Raw genomic sequence first — 21479 nt, 5'->3', positions numbered from 1 at the left:
ATTTGCTCTATAAACTTCAAGAATAAATAAACAAAATGATGTACCTGGGATTCTGGATGTCACATGCATCTTGAATGATGATACTGCGAAGAGGAATTTTAATGACATGATTCGCTGATACATTCTATTTCGTAGGACTTTAATTGTTGTGATTCCCAAGATCTTCAAGACGGTTAAGAAGACACAGCAGTGAAGCATCTCTCGCCTCAATTGATGGAAAGGGGGAGATTGTAAGGTGTTAAGTGTTGCGTCTTTGGGATTATTAGTTAGTCCATTTTGTATTCGGTATTCGGCATGTCCATGCCGTGTTATTAATTAGGGTTTAAGTATTAATAGTGCAAGCATGCACCGTAGATCATTAACATTTTTTATAGAGATTGTAAACCCTAGCACACCTCTACAGTTGAAATTCTTCATCGATTTCATCTGAGGCGTGACTTTTAATCATTCAACATCAGGTTGATTAATTTTGTGTTCTTTGTTTACTTGTTGAATCTAATCGATCATTAAGGATTTAATATCCTAACATTCTTTAATAAAAAGTGCTAAATGTTAACTAGTATGACATATTCATGATGTAATCATGACAAATGTTTCTAGAAGATGGTTAATGGTAATTGGGTAATAGTAGTAATTTGTAAAAAGTAAATATTCAATAGTAAAAATAAAAATCATAACTTATTTATACGAGCTCCGTTTTCGACGTTCTTTTTGTCCACGCATGTGTATTAACGGGTACGACAAATTTCATTTAGAATACTTTTATTAAAAGAGATTATGTTTTTCATTCCATTTTTATAAAGTAATTAATAAATATAAAATCATAGTTTTTATAAAATCGTTTGCTATCGAAATAAATTGAGGATTTTATTAGCACCTTCGATTATATTTCCAAATAATATAATATTTTATGGATGTTACAAATCTCCCCCACTTACAATGATTTCGTCCCTGAAATCTTATTCAAATAAATCAGGATAATTCTTCCTTATTTCCTCTATTGTTTCCCAAGTATATTCTGAAAGAAGATGATGTTGTCGTTGCACTTTGACAATTTCTATTTCTTTGTTGCGTAACGATTTCGTCTTCCTATCGAAAATTGCAATTGGTTTCTCTATATAATTCAGATGCTCGTCAACTTGAATGTCATCCGTTGGTACTATTGAATTTGGGTTTGTTATTCACTTACATAGCTATGAAACATTAAAAGTATTGTGGATCTGATTAAGCTCGTCTGGTAGATCCAAATGGTAAGCAACTTTTCCGACTTGGGCAATAGCCTTAAATGGTTCAATAAATATTGGGCCTAACTTGCCTCGCTTCCTAAGCCAGATAACACGTCTCCATGGTGCTACTTTCAAAAGTACAAAGTCCGCAACCTCGAATTCAAGGTCTAATTGACGTGGATCTTCATAACTATTATGTCTACTTTGAGCAGTTTTTAATCTTTTGACGCACCTGTTAAATAAGCTCAGTAGTTTTTATTAGAACTTCAGTGCTTCCCATAACTCTTTGGCTGACTTCTCCCCAACATATTGGTGTACAAAATTTCCTTCCATAAAGCATCTCAAATGGGGATCTACCAATACTCGAGTGATAACTGTTGTTGTAAGAAAATTTTGCTAATAGTAGGTACGTGTCCTAACTTCCGCTGAAGTCAATAACACATTCCCGAAGAATGTACTCCAGGGTCTGTATTGTTGTTTCACTCTGTCCATCAGTTTGAGGATGATAAGTATGCTAATATGCAGACGTGTGCCCGGTTCTTCATGAAACTTCCTCCAAAATCTGGAAGTGAAACGAACATCCCTATTAGAGAACATTGACACTGGCACACCATAACAGGAATCCACCTCTTGGACGTAGATGTCAGCGAGTTTCTATGCCGAAGGACTCTCCTGAATTGGTATAGGGTAGGCACTTTTGGTCAATCTGTCGGCAATCAACCATATAGTATCTATTCCATGAGGATGATAAAGGATTTTATAGTCATAGTCCTCTAAAACATCTAACCATCGACGTTTCCTCATGTTCAGATTTGGTTGATCCATTAGGTACCTTAAACTCTTATGATATGTATAAATTGTACATCGTTTACGACCCAATTGAGTATACGGCCCATGAGTTTGCGGTCATAAACCCTCGATGAAAGGTGCGATTTGCGGTGTTTCAAGGTCCTTTCTAGCGTCCCATAAGTGTTCTAAGTCTCGTTCATAGTTAAAGCAGTGTTTAAGGTCAATATTTGACCAAATACTAGGGTTTATGGTCCATAAGGTGTGTATGGCCGTATACCCTCCATGTTCATGCTTTTTGGGTCAATTTCTAGGTGAAAATCAAAGGTTTCTAGTAGAAATCAAGCATAGGAAGTAGTTACTTACTATAAGGGAGCTTGGAATGAGGTTTTTAGCCACCAAGAACTAGTGTGTATTCTTAGTAAGAGCGAAGGTCTATACAAAAATGAGATTAATGAGGTAGGAGCATGGATTCATTACTAGATAAGAGATTGAACACAATCAAGATGGAGGATCACTTACATCCTTGAGAATTCTTGAGCCAAAATCGATGGATGTAGAGAGAGAGTAGAGAGAGAAGGTCTTTGAAGTGGTTAAAGTGTGAAATTAAGGCTAAGCATCCCTTATATAGGGTTGAGTTTTCAGCCAAGGGGGTGGGGTGGGGGTGTACAGCCGTAAGCTCGAGTTTGCAGCTGTACACTCCTCTCGAAGGGGTGTTTGGCTCGAATGTTATGCTTTGACTTAGAAAACGCGTTCTTGGACCAAAATTTTGATTGTACTGAGCATAGTATATATAGTTAGCCCCCAAAATAATGTTAATCAAGAGCAAAAATCAACTCTGAATTGATTTATTTTAACGGTTCGAACAGAAGAAATTCCGTGTTGTCACATCATCCCCCCGTTAGAGGGAATTTCGTCCCGAAATTTGTTCATAGAATACAAATCATGGATTTTGAATGAGATGCAGATATTTCTGTTTCATCTGATCTTCGTGCTCCCAAGTGAATTCAGGTCCCCGCTTGGCATTCCAGTGAACCTTCACTATCGGGATGTGACTTTGTTTTGTTTGTTTGATCTCTCTATCCATGATTTCGACTGGTTCTTCCATGAAGTTAAGGTTCTCATTGATTTCGATCTCATCGAGAGGGATCATAAGGGTTTTTTCGGATAGACACTTTTTAAGGTTCGATATGTGGTAGACCGGATGGATGTTGCTAAGCTCTTGTGGTAAACGAAGTTTGTACGCCACAGGACCAATCCTAGCAAGGATTTCGAATGGTCCTATGTATCTCGGATTCAGCTTTCCATGCTCTCCAAAGCGTATCATGCCCTTCCAGGGTGAGACCTTTAGCAGAACACGCTCTCCAACCTGGAACTCCAAAGGTTTTCATTGTCTATCGGCATAGCTCTTTTGTCTGTCTCGTGAGGCATTCAGTCGTTCTCAGATTTGTATGATCTTTTCTGTGGTTTCACTGATGATCTCTGGGCCTATGAGAGTGTTGTTAGGGACTTTTCCTTTGGCTAGTTACGTGTCACCCACCTTAGCCATCACAGAGGGGATATGCACCTGCGGCCATAAAGGGCTTCAAAAGGCGTAGCCTTGATACTGGTGTGATAACTGTTGTTTTAAGAGAACTTAACTAACGGCAGATAGGTGTCCGATGACTTACCAAAATCTATGACACATGCTCTCAGCATGTCTTCTAACGTCTGAATGGTCCTCTCAGTCCGCCCATCTGTCTGAAGATGGTAAGTTGTGCTCATATCCAGCTTAACTCTAACAGCCTTCTGCAATGACTGCCAAAATCTCGAGGTAAACCTGCTATCTCGATCGGATATAATAGAAACTGGCACACCGTGCATACGAACTATCTCTTGGATATAGATCCGAGTAAGTCTTTCCATCTTGAATGTTTCTTTGATTGGCAGGAAGTGAGCGGATTTTGTCAATCGGTCGACTACTACCCATATAGTGTCGTACCCACTCGGAGATTTGGGTAATTTTGTGATAAAATTGTTGGATTAATGTCTAAGTCCTTAACTATAATTTGTAAAACATGACCTGACCCTGCATGGTCCATTTGTCTTGTATGGCATCGGAACACTTGGATAGACCTTTTATGAGAAAAAGATATATTTGTGACATATTAATATATTATAAGTTCTAATATATTAATATGAGATCATGTTGTTTAATTAGTATTAATCAAGAATTAATTTGGACTTGATTTAGTGATCAAAAGAGACTAATTAATTATATGGGGATAGATTGTGTAAATCGTTCATTCTTATATATGTGGGGTTTTTATCCAAGATTCCTTATGTTGGGTTTAACCCATGTGGTGACCCATGGATACTCCATGGAGTTTAAAACCAATGGAGCATAAGGAATGGGTAAAGTCATGGGTTACATGGTGTAACCCTAATGTGCACACTATATAAAGACCCCATTAGTTGGTGAAATGGGCACTAGTGCATAATATGGAGGGCAAGCCAATTTCCAAGTCATATATCTTATTCTCATGGCTATTCCAAGAGTTCATGATGTTGTGTGAACCATTTGAGGTGTCACACTTGAGGCACTAGGCTCTCAAGCTTCATGGAGTCAAGCTACATCAAGAGGTATATATTCTAACTTGTTATATTACCCAAATATCAAAGATTGTATGCGAGATAGGGTAATACCTTGGAATATTCATATTTGCATGTATAATAGACAAAACATAGATCCAAGGTATTTAAGGTTGTATGTGCACCATAGGATGTTGTAGTATACTAAAACCCAACAGTGGTATCAAAGCCATGAGTTGTTTTCTGTTTTATTCATGCAAATGTTTGATTATCAAAGTTGAAAAAAAAGAAAAAAAAACATGAAATTTGTCAAATTTTAATATAATTACTTGTTTTATGAAACACTAATTATTTGTAAAATTTGAATCATTTGCTATATGAGTTGAATTAGGTCAAATTTAGTAAAAGATAAAATGATATGATTATTTTACTAGTTTTAAAAGTTTGATCTAAATGTTTTAACGAGTTACAAATTTTGTCATAAAATTTTGGTGCTCAAAAGTTTGTTTTTTATAGTTGTGATGTTAAGAGTTTTTAAACTTCCTTAAGTTATGGATATGAAAGTTTTTTTCAATAAAAAAAATTGATTCAAAGTTTTTATGGAGTTACAAAACTTGGTGTTAATGTTTTAAAGAATTTCATAACTTGATCTTAAGTTATGGAACATGAAAAGTTTCATCATAAAACACCATTAATTCCATAAGTTATGGAATCCAAAGGTTATCAAGAGTTACAAAATTTTCCCTCAAGTTTTGGAATTTGAAAAAAGTTTTTTATGAAAAAAAAAAAAGAATTGAATTCTAAAACTCTTGGGTTCATAACTTAAACAATTAATTAAATGGTTTTAATTTTGAATTTAATAATTGGAATTATGATGTTTTGTTGAATAGTTCAAATTAACTCTTATGGACTTTCTTAACAGTTAATTAAAGCGTTTAATTAAAAGGGTATTATTAAATCCATAAATATATGGTTTAAGTTTAATTAAATTAAACGTCTAGTTTAATTAATAGATTAAACCACCAAGCATTTTGAATGTCTAAAGTACACCCTTATACTATTATAATATTAAAAGTTTAATATATTATATATATAAGAGCAAGTCGTCTTACCATTAGTAGGCGTCATTCACGAAGTCGGTCTATAAGGGGGTATAAGGCTATTGCATATAAAATGGCAGCTTAATGGGTGTCCACTCTCACCCACCGCTTCCTTGACCGGTGGAGGGTCGTTAGCCGAACGGGTAGGCACTACAAGAAAAAGACCCTTTTATGACACGCAAACCACGTCACTTATTGATTTATGTTACGCAAAAGAGAGTGACACTAAAAAAGTGTCATATCTTCAAAAAATTTAAGGATTTAGGTCACACATTATTGCATGCCCTTAAATTAGTGTCTCATGTAAAAAAAATTAAAAGCACGGAGGGCACTTTATCTTAAATGTGCGTCCTCTATGAATGTTGCTTTATATTTTTTTAAGAAATGCACATCTCCTTAGAGGGAAAATGAAATCCCCAAAATTTTTAAACCCCCGCCTTCTTCTCCCTCGTCTCCACCCTCACCCACATCCACTGCCTCCAATCCTAGTTGCCACTTCTAGTCTCAAACCCGAAGCTCATGGTAAATGGTTCGGTCACTGCAACTCCTTTCGATTGTAGCACCGATCGACAACTACGACTCATCAATCGTCAAATCGAAGCTACCTATTGAACAACTGCTAATCGACACCTCACCTTCTCGTCTCTCCTTCTCCACCAGGTTTTCTGTCAACTCTATCCTCCACCAGGTTTTCACTTTGAAAAAGGTGATCAATCTCCCTACTTCGATTAGAAAACCCAAAAAAGTAGAAAACCGCACCTTGGAGATTTAGGGTTCATTCCCACCCAAAATTCTTTCGTACACCCAAAATTCTCAAACATCAAGATCTCTTTCGTCATCTCCCCTTTCATTCATTTTCCCGCTAACTTTCTCCTGTGAAAACACACCAATGTAGAGGTTTCGGTGGCAAATAAGGATGAAACGACGTAGGAGAGAACTAAAAGGACTCTTATTGGTTGGAAAGACTAGCTGGAAAACAGACAAGACTCTATAACCACTACAGGGTTTAGAAACAGAGAGAAAGTTCTTGTCACTTGCTCACGTCTTACAAGTTACATGTTTTTTGATTTGTTCCCTTTATGCCACTAATTGTATCTATCCCTTTTTATTGTCTGGGGGCAAATAAAGATTTTTTTTTATTTGTTCCCTTCGCATCAATTATAGGAAGTTGATTATCCCCTCTCTTTGAACTGACGAACTCAACCTGGACCACCACTGCTCAGCCACCCCTGCATCTACCGCTACAAGTTCAATACTTGGACCTGAACCTAAACCCGTTAGCATAAATTCTTCGTTTTCGAGATGGGATAATTCATGTCTTCTATCTGCATATTTTTTACTTGGTGATGATAAATTCGTACCCATCAATCTTCCTTCGTGCTCACCATCTACAATGAAACCCTAGGTCAATGATCTATATTGATATGAAATGGGTTGTTTACAGGTATTCCCTTTCCCCAACATGAAAAATCCAAATAAAAAGATTCTATACCTGGAGCTTTGGACTAAATGTATGTAGGTTTGACTAACCTGTTTACGAATTGTGTGTATATATGCTTCAATAGAAAGTGATTGGTTGTTGATTTTGAATAATTTTATTTTCTTGATGCAACATATACTTGTCTGTTTGAATCATTTCTATGCTGGTCGATCTTATGGTGCTCTACTGGAATTTTCATCTTGAGATAAACATACTAGTTGAATTATTTTTGTTCTTTTTGATTTTTTGTGATGAAATGTTTGCTAATGAAACTATTGAAACAAACATACTTGCTGAAATATATTTGCTAAAATCTCATGCTGAAATATGATATTGGGATATGATTTGAATCTTTTTTTAAATCTATTTGCTTGAAATCTTTATTCTATGTTGAATGTAAGTACTCCACTGGTAAGCTCTCTCTTTATTCTATATGATTTCTGTTATGCATAAAAAAATATTCATTACTTTCTCGTTGAAATCTGACATGTGTATTCTTTTTCAATTAAATAGTTGTATCCATCTTGGAGAAACCATCCACTTCTGATTCTCCTTCCAATGAGAAAACTGAAAATGCCAACTTGAATTTAAATGCTAAAATCTGCTAACAAATCACCACCATTGATTTCAAAAGATAAATCTGAACACATGGAGAACAATTACATGACACAAACACATAAGACTTCACCTCCTTCTGATGCTCTATTACTTTCCTAGTTAGTATTATATTTTCATTTTTTATTTTTTTTCTATTACACATTGATTGATGGATGCTAACATATTGGTAAATAAAAATAAGAATTTCACAATCTGAACCAAAGTCTATAATAAAATTAAAAGGTGATCTTATTCCTGAATTCCTTCCTACATAGGCAATTAGAATGAAAATGCAAAATTTAGGTTGGTATTGAATCAAGTGGCATGAGTTATAAAAATAAAGATAGTTGGGGTCTTAAGGAAGGTTATGACAATGGCAGTTAGTTGTTATATATATTAAGTGAAGATGGAATGATTGGATGTTGGAACAGATGATAAGGAATGAAGATGTTGAAGAATTAAAGGAAGTTGGTTTGGTACATTTGGGATATTTACCATGGAAAATGGAGGGGAACAGATGTGGCCATCAAACGGATAAATAAGAGTTGCTTTGCAGCAGGTCCATCATCTCAACAAGAGAGATTGGTACTCACTCACTCACTCATTCACCCTATTTAGTATTTATTTATATCATCTTTATTTTCTGTTCTTTAATGTTAGGTTTTGTACAAGAGCAAGTTGGTAAGAGTCCCATATCGACCCTTTTTGCCTAAATTGAATGTTTGCATGCTTGGAGATGCCCAACATGTTGAAGAGGTAATAAGCTTTCTCATTATCATAAAACAATACTAAAACTCACCAAAAGATTCGTCTCTGTAAAATTGAATCTAACATCTTCTTGAATATTTATAATAGGCTCAAAAGATTGGGCTTAGATACATGGATGTTGAAGGGCTCAAGAAGCTGAACAAGATTCATTTGTTTCCTACCTGATAAGGATATAAATCTTGTGGATGAGGCATGTTCAAATGTTAGGGTACAACTTGATAGTCAACCATAAGGGGCTCACAGTGGCTTTGGTTTAGGTCGTGAGTTTCTTAGACATACTGAAAGATGTTCAGATCTGGTATATTTATTTTCACATTGATTCAACACTTTTTTATTAATAGACCAAAATACCCTTGAAAGATCCATTCATTCTCTTTGAGTTGAATCATTTTTTGACAGATCAGGGGGAGTGTAGCTTTAGTCACTGGTTTAATAAATATACCAGATCTGAACATCTTTGAGATGGCAACATATTTTCATTTTTAACTAATGTATTGTGTCATACACTTGCAGTCTATTACTAGACCATAGTGGCCTTCTTCACTTGCTTGTCATATCCCATGAGAAAGAAAAGTCAGTTATAATACTACTTTTTGTCATATATATACCATTGAATAGTCTTCCCAATTGTTCGAAAAGATACTTTCTCTTCATTGTTTTAGAGTCACTGAACTTAAAATTGAGTTTCTAGGGGAAACTTCTACAGCATCAACTATATCATATCTTGATAATGCATTTGTGCATGTTGGCTCAAGTTATGGAGATTCCCAGGTATGTAAAAACTTTCATCACATATTGTAGTATTTGTAACAAGTGACTACTATTGTACTAATTGCCTTAATTGAGTATTAAGGTATAATGTGATGGCTAGATCCCATACTAAACGCTCCCTTGTCAAGAGATTCTGAGAACCAAACGCGACCCCTACAATGCTTGCAAGCCATGAACATCCACATTATTATGTTCATGTATACCCAATATAACTATCACCTTTTGTTTAGAACAATGTGTTACTGATTCATTGGTATAGTTAGATCCTGTAATTGTTCCATGCTATAACACCTTGTCGTGTATTGTATCTTCATCCCTGTATTCCTTTATTGTGTGTTCTCTTACGTTATCATGTATTGTATCTATGAAATATTATCTATGTAATAGTATGTAATAGTATCTCTTCATATAGTATGTAATGTATTAGTATGTCTGTAATTATATATTTGTAATTGTATCTCTTCATATAGTAAGTATTGTATTAGTATAGACTCATGAATGAACTGACTCTTGTGTGATTCCTTGTACTTGGAATAGTAAGTAGTATCTCCTAACTATGACTATTATAGTTACCAGCAATGTACGTGTATAATCGAAGTATGCCTTTGCTACCCAAAGGTACTGAACTAACTGATGGAACTTTTATGTCTATATATGTATACATAATATATATAACTAATATTTAGACGACATTCGGACAAATAACTGATACCCTAAGGCCACATCCCAACGAGGAAAAGGAAATAAAGTGAGCTAGCCGTCCTAAGTCCTTTAAACATTACTTCTATAACTATACATATATAGGCATGCATTTGACAATATAAAAGTATAAAAGATGTTTTGTATAACCTTTAAAAGGTTTAATAACTAAGAAATGATGACTTGATGTCAGTTTGTAAAATGATTTGAAAGCAGATTGTTTGATAAGAACAGTTTTAAGTATAACGAAACCTTTGTTTGAAACACAATTGTAACAGAGTTTGAAAGGAAACATACATTATGTAAGAAAGTTTGATAAAGAGTTTTAACATGTAAAAATGTTTGAGAAAGTCATTTGAAGTAATCTATTTGGTAAAACAGCTAAAAGTGTAGTAAATCCATTTAAATGCTAGTTGTTAATCACATGTGATTGATGTACTAACTAGCATTATTCAACTTGTATTCCCCCACCCCCCATAAGAGCATTTATAAACATTTAGAAACATTTAATGGTTAATTAAGGGGTATGAACTCACCTATAGTGAGTGGTTTGGATGAATAGATGGTATCGGATGCTAAGTGTCAAGTGAAGACTTGAGCACACACACGGATCCTATTTATCATATAATAACACATATATGTATTCAATTAGTCATTTAACAACTAATTAACCAAGTTAAGACACCCTAGGATAAGGAAAAACACTTAGATTTAAGTGCTAGTAGTATCAAGGGTTGCGTCTAAGGGTTGTATAGCCATTTAAGGGAGTTTTCGGTCCAAGTGGTATGATTCTTGTGGTTTTTTGTCCATATGGTTTCGGTCCAAGAGGTTTCGGTCCAAAAGGTTGGCCGAAAACTCTTATTCTTTGATGCATAAGGTGATTTCCAATGGCTTCCAACAAGCAAGTGGTGTTCTAGACTCGATACTAAGCATTAGGAAGGCTTAAAGTCATTTTTCACCTTTCATAAGGGTTTTCGGTCTAAGGAGATGCACTAGACTGAAGACACCTTTGTTCTTGGATAAATGGATGTTGTCAAGGCTCTAAATTAAGTATCCTTACTATATAACAAGTATAGGAGATTGATACTTACAATATGGAAGCAAAGAAGGTGTTTTTCGGCCCAAAACACTAGTGTGTGTTCTTGGTGTTCTTGGTGAAATGAAGAACACTTGAAGATTTAAGAAAATGGGATGATTTCATGGATGAAATCATATAAGATCACTAGATAATGGAAAAGATCAACTAAACAAGGAAGGAAACACTTAGAATCTTGAAGATCTTGAAAAAAAAATTTGGATGATACTTGAGAGAGAATTGTTTTTGACTTGGAAATGGGAAAAGAATGGTAAAAATGACTAAGTGTCATTTTTATACACTTTAGGGTTTTCGATCCAAACACTATTTGGGCAGAAAACTCCTAGCTCTTGGAGTTTTTCCGAAAATGATGTACAATGAACCTAGGGCATCCTGTCTCCTGTTATTCCTTGAAGTACTAAGCTTTAAAACACTTAAACTAACTGCAAAATGCTTAACAGATAGCAGGAATAGTTCTCATTTCTATTGAAGTGAATGATTGTTCAGAATAGAAATTTCAGGTGTCACATCATCCCCCTGTTAGAAGGAATTTCATCCCGAAATTAGGATTTAGGTAAAGTAGTAGCCGAATAATTGAGTCAAGAAGTGGGGATACTTCCTAATCGATTGGATCCTCGTGCTCCCAAGTGAATTCAGGTCCTCAGTTGGCAATCTAGCGAACCTTCACTAATGGGAAGCGACTTTGCTTCGTTCACTTGACCTCTCGGTCCATGGTCACTACGCTTCTACCACGAAGGTAAGGCTCTTGTTGTTCTCGATCTCGTCGAGTGGGATTATAAGAGTCTCGTCGGACAGACACTTTTTCAAGTTCGTGACGTGGAGGGTAAAATGTACGTTACTGAGTTTGCAGGTAGGTTGAATTTGTAAGTTACAGGGCCGATTCCGGTAAGAATTTCGAAGGTCCTAACTATATTGGATTTAGCTTTCCACGCTTTCCGAAGCGTATCAAGCCTTCCCAGAGTGATATTTCCCAAAAGAGTATGATCTTTCACTTGGAATTCCAAAGGTTTCTTTTTCTTGTTTCTCTTCCCAGTCAAGGGCCACTCCCTTCTAGGTGAAAGTCATACGAGGTTCCATATTTCGCGAGGTGTTCTAAATGAACTACGACAGTAGGTCAACGAGACCTAGAATTTGGCAAATTCCTTTCGGCGTCGTCGGTGCTGACAAATTCTCAAAGGTTTTGATTATTGGAGGGTCCTCAAGAATTCTCACATCACTAATAGTGTGTCTTAGGAATTCGACTCTTCATTTCCAAAACTCATATTTAGAGAACTTCACGTAAAGCTTCTCTGATCATATTGTTTCCATGGTTCGTTGTAGATGCTCTTCATGATTTCCTTCTTACTACGAGAGTAGATAAGTAAGTGATTTAGAAGGACAATGATGAACTGAACCAAGTAAGAATGGTGCACCCTATTCATTAAGTTCATGAATACTACGGGCGCATTGGTCTTATTCGAGGGGTATCACTATGGACTCGTAGCGTCCGTATCGAGTTTGGAAGATTGTCCTCGAGACATCCTTCTCTAATACTTGCAACTTGTGATATTCGGATCTCAGGTCCATTTCGGAAAGGTAAATCGTTACTTGCAGTTGGTCAACCGACTCATCTATGTGACGCAGTGGTAATGATTCCTAATGGTAATCCAGTCGAGGTCTCCGTTAGTCGATGCTCCTATGAAACAGTCCGTCTACCTTCTTGCAGAATAAGACCGGAGCTCTCCAGGGTGAGGAGCTTGGTCTTCTAATTCCATTACTGAGTAGACATTAAGTCATCCGAACGGTTCTTGTATCTCCGTGGGCGTTAGACTGTAGGGCGATCTGGTTACAGGAGTCGTATTGGGTTCTAAGTTTGTTCGCATGATGATGCAATTACTCCTAGTCTTGGGTAGTCTCCGTCCTGAAGTTCATATTATAAGTCATACATGGTTCATCAATCACCGTCTCGTGTATACGAGTCGTATATAATTAAGATTGAAAAGGTAGTCGAATAAATGATTTTTCTTTAAGCTCACATCCCAACAAGGAAAAGAAGTTAAAGTGGAATCATCAATTCTAAACCTGTAGAACCATGATTATATACCACCCCCGTGTATACATTCTTCAGCGATAGATCAACCGTACGGGTCCTTGGATTAAACTTGACGTATTGTACGAGTGGTACTCTTGGGAGGTTTGCTGAGGCTTCTTGGGAAAGGATAAGAAACATGAGGTACTCTACACATGAGTACTTCAGAGTTTTGAAATGACGGTTTCGCTAGAAAAACGTTTACAGAGAAAGAGATGTCCACACGAAACTGGTATTGTGAGGATTGATTTGACTCAAGTCGTATGATAATATCAGACTCGCATGGAAATTAAAGCATTAGACTTGTTCATAAAGGTGTTACAGACAAAACAGAACAGTGCAACTCTTAACTGAGTTACAATACTTTAGATTTACTACAAGACTATTGCTGCGAACATGGTATACTACAAAAGACAAGTATACACAACACGAGGGTCCCTTAACTGACGGGATCTCGCAAAAGATAAGACTCGAGTTGCACAAATGTTAAACTGTTTAAGAGTCTGTTACAACAAATGCTTTAGATAATTTAACGTGGGTCCGGAGTAGTTTCTCCTGCGGCAGTGATTCTTAGCATCTTCCCATCGGCGCCAAAGTTTTTTGTTATTGGACAAACCTTTTTGAGGTGTCCAATCTCACCGCATTGGTAACATATCTGGCTGGTACTAACATCGGTGGTGGAAGCGAGGTGTCGAGTCGGAGTAATGTAGATGTGGGTGCTTTCGTTGTTCTTTCCTTTTGGACAATTCCTATGATAATGTCTTGTCTCACCACAACTATAGCAAACCTGGCTGGCTCCGGTGGTGGAGGTGGTTCTACAGAAATGAGCAGTGTGCCCCATTTTGTTGCAATTGATGCATTGCAATACTCGGCAAACCCCATTATGATGACAGTTACACTTGTTACACTTCGGGAGTGTTCCCTCATAACGCTTGTCCAGTGCTGAGGTGGCAGGGGTCATCACTGGTTTCTATCGCATGGCAAGCCTTTTAAATCGCTTGCATTCCTTTTGGGCTTGACGCTTTCATTTCTTGAACTCTGAGTTGTGGCTTTGGGTGTTTGCGACTGTTACTATTTGTTGATTTCTCGGATTGTTACAACGATCGAAATTGTCAACCCCTTTGTCAGTCTTGTTTGTGTTGCCAGAGTTGAAGTGTGCAAGGACAGCTGTCATGGCAGTTGTCACCACAGCTTGAAATGTTGCGGCGTCAATATGAAGGATAGGGGTTTTGTTGTTCGGTTGACTATTTCCAGATGACGACATGATTCTGTTACACGGAAAGAAAACGATATCGTGAGCTATTATGGTTGAACCTAGATGTATTTCGGTCGTTCAAGTAAAGAGTAGAAGTATGTTCTCGAGGGTTCGACCTACATCCCTATGATACAATCCTAGTACAGAGTAGAAGTAAGTTCGTAGAATGGTCTTTTGATGTTTTAAGGTCCTAAGTACATCAAGGATATGATCTCCAAGCTAAATTACTCTAGTCCAATAACTTGACTAGAGTGGGTTTTAGATAGACTCCAACGATAGTATGATGAAAGTATTTGAACAAAGAATGACACAGAAGTTAGCTGACTGTCAATATCATTGATATTCAAGACGTAATAAGTTTGGGAAAAATGACCATGGAGTAGGTCTTACATCAGATCCAAAGTAGAAAAGTTTTGGCCACATAAAGGCCTAACTAAAAGTACCTACAGTACAAGATAGTTACATAGAAAAGTGCCACATAGGGCATAGACAGGAAAACAATTCCTTAAAACAAAGAAGGAAAGTAAAGCATCTCCTACTGGTGACGGTCACCCCTATGGTGAACCCTTAGTTCAGCTAGTTGACGTTCGATATCAAGCAAGTGTCTTTCGTACACCCTCTGGCATACTCGGAGCTCTATGACTTCGGCTCGTGTTTCGGCTAGTGCTTGTAGCAGGGTCTCATGGTCTCTCTCAGATCTCGCATGAGTGTGTTCTAGGAGATTGGTGCGGATGGTATGCATTCTTGTAGAACTCTACGGACCAGGATTGGTAGAACTCTGTCTGTCAAGCTTCCTTCACTTACGTTGTAGAAGCTTTGGTCTCCATTAAACGGTATAGGTTGATCTTGCTCTTCGCTCCATGTTTCCAAGCATTCTACCCAAGGAGGTGTCGGGACATGAAAAGCCGCACGAGGGTTGGGATTTGGAATGGGAGCTACCGGGGGTAGGTTCTCAACCTCGGGCTCGGAGTTATCATCATCCAAAAGGTCTTCAGCATGGTGATTATTCAAAGGGATTGGATGATCATCCTATGGTTATTCTCCAAACCATCCAGCATTGCCTTCATTCGGAAGGTATGGGTTGTCGTGGGGATGGAGTCCAGCCATGTTATCTACACGAGAATTGGGGTAAGGAAATAATTATTAGACAAACTATCTAGATAATTATTAGCTAATCTTCATTAGTTACTTCACTATTTGTAAATTGCATACCAGTTATATGTAATCAAAACAGGATAGGCCTTTGAATAAGTGACCTTAACTCCAAACTCACAAGGAATATGGGTAAGGCTAAAATTCACAGATTCTATGTCTATGACATCCTAGTTACATATAACCTTAAGGTATCCACTTAGCAACCATTGAACTAGTAATGAAGATCTTTTTAGTTCTCAAGTAAGTAATTATAGTAACACAAAATACTCCTATAGTATTCTAGACCTATGTTCTGCTCTAGAGTTCTCACTGTGGTAGTGTTGGTAAGTTTTTAGCCTTGTTGCCACATCACAACAATTCTTGGGCATGTGCTAATAACTCCTCGGACCAACATAGTTGATCTGGCTATACCACTCCCAAGACTGACCATACATCCCCGAGCTTACTTTTGATATTCAACAATCGTAATAGTTTTGTTCTTGTCATTGTGACACTGATTTTAGTATGAATGCAGGTATGTATATTTAGTTAAATATTTTAATATTTAAAAGTATAACTCTTGGTCAGAGTATTTTAATCCCATTGTATTTATAGTTAGTATATATTTTATGGGTTGATAAACTTAATTCACTATAAACAATGTTCTGATACCAATCTGTCACACCCCAAAACCAAGAACGACGGAAACGTTCTAGGGCGGAGGACGTCATGTCAAGTATGACAACAATGCAAAGTAGTAAACAAGCAACAACATCATCCATTGCATTAATAGTATAATTTTAATTACAAGTGTGTTCTTTCAAAGTATAAAGCAACATAATGAATAATCAAAATAAAAGACGAGTCTTGACTGCTCCGTCTTCACAAAAACTGGTCGTCGTACCTGTCTATTTGTGACTTGAGAATACAAGTTATTTTGAAAGCGAGTATAGGCAATATAAGTACGAAAATGTTTGTAAGTAATTGTAAACGTTGGAAAACCCTAGAAAATCCCATATTTCCTACTAGTATAAAAAGGTAGTCTTCTACAAAGACCCAATTGTTTTGAAAGTAGCCTGCTACCAAGACCCGACTGTTTTGAAAGTATGAACCTCTACATAAGTGAAGGTTTTTCTTTGTACAACTATTATTATTCAAATCTAATCTACATCATCGATTATGTGAATGTGACACAAAGTAAAGTTAATAATAATATAATAACTGGATTTGTATCCTTTTGTATTTGTCGTATATAAAGTGTAAGTACTGTAGTATTTGTAATAAGTGACTACTATTGTACTAATTGCCTTACTTGAGTATTAAGTTATAATGTGATGGCTAGATCCCATACTAAACGCTCCCCTGTCAAGAGATTCTGAGAACCAAACGCGACCCCTACAATGCTTGCAAGCCATGAACATCCACATTATTATGATCATGTATACCCAATATAACTATCACCTTTTGTTTAGAACAATGTGTTAGTGATTCATTGGTATAGTTAGATCTCGTAATTGTTCCATGCTATAGCACCTTGTCGTGTATTGTATCTTCATCCCTGTATTCCTTTATTGTGTGTTCTCTTATGTTATCGTGTATTGTATCTATGAAATATTATCTATGTAATAGTATGTAATAGTATCTCTTCATATAGTATGTAATGTATTAGTATGTCTGTAATTATATATTTGTAATTGTATCTCTTCATATAGTAAGTATTGTATTAGTATAGACTCATGAATGAACTGACTCTTGTGTGATTCCTTGTACTTGGAATAGTAAGTAGTATCTCCTAACTATGACTATTATAGTTACCAGCAATGTACGTGTATAATCGAAGTATGCCTTTGCTACCCAAAGGTACTAAACTAACTGATGGAACTTTTATGTCTATATATGTATACATAATATATATATATATATATATATATATATATATATATATATATATATATATATATATATATAACTAATATTTAGACGACATTCGGACAAATAACTGATACCCTAAGGCCACATCCCAACGAGGAAAAGGAAATAAAGTGAGCTAGCCGTCCTAAGTCCTTTAAACATTACTTCTATAACTATACATATATAGGCATGCATTTGACAATATAAAAGTATAAAAGATGTTTTTTAAAACATTTAAAAAGTTTAATAACTAAGAAATAATGACTTGATGTCAGTTTGTAAAATGATTTGAAAGCAGTTTGTTTGATAAGAACAATTTTAAGTATAAGGAAACCTTTTTTAAGTCCCAAAAAATGCCTGTGTATCAATTAGATGCATTTGATGGTGCAGAATCCCAATCAAAGTCCCCAAAAATGCCTGTGTATCAATCAGATCCATTTGATGGTGCAGAATCCCAATCAAACGGATGATGTCAGATCAAATAGAAGAGAAGGAGAAGAAGATGATGATGAATCTTGTATGTATTGATATGAATGAAGATCCAGATACAAGATTCACACACACTTACACACACTCTCTTTTCTCTCTCTCTAGAACACCTTCAAATGCACACAGTTAAGCTCCTCTAGTGTCCATCACTCTTTTCCTCACACCCGTCACCCCTATATATACATGAGAATATGGGCCGTAAATAGGATTTCCAGCCGTCAACCTGTTCACGCCCATAAACACCCCCTTGGCCACAAACCTGACCGTAAACACATAAGATATTACATAAAAATACAATTTCCTAGAAAAGCAAAGTATAAACCATATTTTTGACCCATCACCTTTGTTTGAAACACAATTGTAACAGAGTTTGAAAGGAAAAATACAGTATGTAAGACAGTTTGATAAAGAGTTTTAACATGTAAAAACATTTAAGAAAGTCATTTGAAGTAATTTGTTTGGTAAAACAGCTAAACGTGTAGTAAATCCATTTGAATGCTAGTTATTAATCACATGTGATTAATGTACTAACTAGCATGATTCAACATGTATTCCCTCCCTCCCCCCCCCCCCCCCCATAAAAGAATTTATAAACATTTAGAAAGAGTTAAAGGTTAATTAAGGGGTATGAACTAACCTGTAGTGAGTGGTTTGGATGAACGGATGGTACAGGATGCTAAGTGTCAAGTGAAGACTTGAGCATGCACACGGATCCTATTTATCATATAATAACACATATATGTATCCAATTAGTCATTTAAAAACTAATTAACCAAGTGAAGACACCCTAGGATATGGAAAAAAACACTTTGATTCAAGTGATACTAGTATCAAGGGTTGCATTTAAGGGTTGTATAGCCACTTAAGGGGGTTTTCTGTCCAAGTGGTATGTTTCTTGTGGTTTTCGGTCCTTATGGTTTTCGGTCCATATAGTTTTCGGTCCAAGAGGTTTTCGGTCCAAAAGGTTGGCCGAAAACTCTTATTCTTTGATGCATAAGGTGATTTCCAAGGGCTTCCAACAAGCAAGTAGTGTTCTAGACTCAATACTCAGCATTAGGAAGGCTTAAAGTCATTTTGCACCTTTCATAAGGGTTTTCGGTCTAAGGAGATGCACTAGACCGAACACACATTTGTTCTTGGATAAATGGATGTTTTCAAGGCTCTAAATTAAGTATCCTTACTAGATAACAAGTATAGGAGATAGAGACTTACAGTATGGAAGCAAAGAAGGTGTTTTTCGGCCCAAAACACTAGTGTGTGTTCTTGGTGTTCTTGGTGAAATGAAGAACACTTGAAGAACACTTGGCGAAAAGGATCCACAATGAACCTAGGGCATCCTCTCTCCTGTTATTCCTTGAAGTACTAAGCTTTAAAACACTTAAACTGACTCCAAAATGCTTAATAGATAGCAGGAACAGTTCTGATTTCTATTGAAGTGAATGATTGTTTAGAATAGAAATTTCGGGTTGTTACATTAACAGACAGGAAAAAGGTGTGACTTGGGAAAGAATTAAGAATTTTGAAGCTGGTGAGTGAATTTTATGTAAAAAATCTAAGTATTATATAATACAATTTTATCTAAATGCTTTGAATTATAAGAATAAATAGTAATGAAAAAATTATAATATATGTTGTCACTGGGTGCAAGAGATGTTGGAGCTCTTAGAGAACCTAAGGACAAACTGGAGAAGTGAGTTGAAGAGCTGACATGGAGACTAGACTTTGAAAAACATTTGAGGGTATATTTTTTTTATCTTTTTTGTATCTAATTAATTTGTAAATTTTTGTTACAACTTCTATTGATTTGTTTTATCTTTCCATGAAACGATTATCTGTATGACATTAAATTTTATGCAATGGATTGTATTTTTTATATGATATTTTATTTTGTATTATGAGACATTAAATATAAAATTAATTTGAAAATTAGTAAATCTTCAAATAATACTTTTTTTAAACATATAAAATTTTTATACGCAAAAATGTGTGTCATCTTCATTTATGACATGGCCTTTCTTGACAGGGGCTTTAATGATATGCAATGCGAGTCGTAAATGTGTGTCGTAAGGTTACGACACGCAAATGCGTGACATCTTCGTTTATGACAGGGCCTTCTTTGATACGCAATGCATGTCATAAACGTGCGTTGTAAATGCATGTCGTAATTGCGCGTCATAAATGCGCGTCATAAATAGACGACGCGCAAAAGCATGTCGTTTCTCATTATGAAAGGGCCTTTCTTGACACGCATTTGCGCGTCATCTGAGCGTTTTACAACACGCATTGTGCGTTTTAAAAGGTTGTTTTTCTAGTAGTGAGGACAAGGACTATAATTCTCCCTTCATTAAAAGTATAATGATTAATACTAAGTAACTAAACACTTATAAGTTCCCAATCTTAGTTACTTAGGAAAATGTGAAATAGGTGCTAACCCATGAAATTACACTTTGTACCTTACCAAGTCGTTAGTGGAGCATGTGTGGTTAACCGGCACACTAACAAGGACTAGTAAGAGTGGCAAAAGATAATTTGACTTTATTGTAGATCGGTGGAGCATGTGTGGTTAACCGGCACATCGATTAGGTGATAAAGTTAAGGGTACCAAGTCAATTTGCATGGTTATTCACACCTTGTTTGTGATCCTCGGCATCCCAGTCACAAATTTGAGAGGGCACAAGCGAGATTCAAACATGCCATTGAAAGTTCAATGTATCTCAAAAGATTTAGGAGTTTCAAATCCAATTAAAACTTAATTATATTTCATTTTCTTGGTGGAAATTGGTAAATCGTCATTTACCTACCTTCAACTATTTTATAACTTGGATTACGGCATCCTTCTTCTAGTTATAAGTAGGTTGTTGGGTCCTAGACTTAATATTTCATATTAGGTGATATATTAAGGACTTAAATCAACTAAACTTGAATTTCTCACATTATAGATATCTAGGTGAGACATTTATGGTCTTCCCAAATCTTTAGGAACAAGATTCCTAATGAATATGATATCCGAAATGGCAATCGAGGTGAAAGATCAATCCCTTTATTGAGCATTAATGGGACTGGAAATCATGCTTCACTTCTTCCACCACCTCCAAGAATTCTCCCTATCCCACAAGTTTCAAGACTTGATAAGTTCTAATTCACTCAATCCCGATTGGCAAGTTAAGCCTATATGTGCTTACATCTTGGAGATTAAGTCACGTATTGGGAAGCCAGGAGAGTCGGGTGTCGAAGTCTCGAGGTAGCTGGCTGTTGACTTGGTTCTTCAATCACTCCCTGATGACAGATCGCGACATGACCCTTAATGATCTTACATATTTGCTTGATGTAGTTAAATCAGCAATGATTTGGAGCACTGGTAAAGAAAATTAGAATAGAAGATCAAATTCCCAAACTTATTAGGACATTGACAATGGTAACATTAGAAATCTAAAAAAGCTTTCTCTTCCCAATGGAAAGGGATCGGCCATGGTCGAACTGTTTTGACTCAATGGTAAAGAGAAAGACTAAGTCTGAGATAGTCTCATG

The 21479-nt window shown here is 36.2% G+C and overlaps 1 protein-coding gene across 1 annotated transcript; it reads left to right on the top strand.

The window, feature by feature from the left end:
* Window positions 1–8191: 8191 nt before the first annotated feature.
* Window positions 8192–11585, top strand: LOC128132363 (uncharacterized). The gene is made up of 6 exons (XM_052768891.1): window positions 8192–8236; window positions 8421–8516; window positions 8616–8680; window positions 9042–9101; window positions 9191–9299; window positions 11535–11585. Exons 1-6 carry the CDS (start codon window positions 8192–8194, stop codon window positions 11583–11585), a joined length of 426 nt encoding a protein of 141 aa, XP_052624851.1.
* Window positions 11586–21479: the final 9894 nt, after the last annotated feature.

This window comes from Lactuca sativa, chromosome 2 (genome assembly GCF_002870075.4).
Source record: "Lactuca sativa cultivar Salinas chromosome 2, Lsat_Salinas_v11, whole genome shotgun sequence".
NCBI classification, from domain to species: Eukaryota; Viridiplantae; Streptophyta; class Magnoliopsida; order Asterales; family Asteraceae; genus Lactuca; species Lactuca sativa.
Note: the sequence above shows the minus strand (reverse complement) of the source record. Positions and strands in the feature narration are given on the sequence as shown.

Coding starts and splice junctions, on each gene's coding strand:
- LOC128132363 (XM_052768891.1), top strand. CDS start 8,192: ATGATAAGGAATGAAGATGTTGAAGAATTAAAGGAAGTTGGTTTG. Junction 8,517..8,615: donor ATGCCCAACATGTTGAAGAG/GTAATAAGCTTT, acceptor TATTTATAATAG/GCTCAAAAGATTGGGCTTAG. Junction 9,102..9,190: donor ATATCCCATGAGAAAGAAAA/GTCAGTTATAAT, acceptor TCATTGTTTTAG/AGTCACTGAACTTAAAATTG.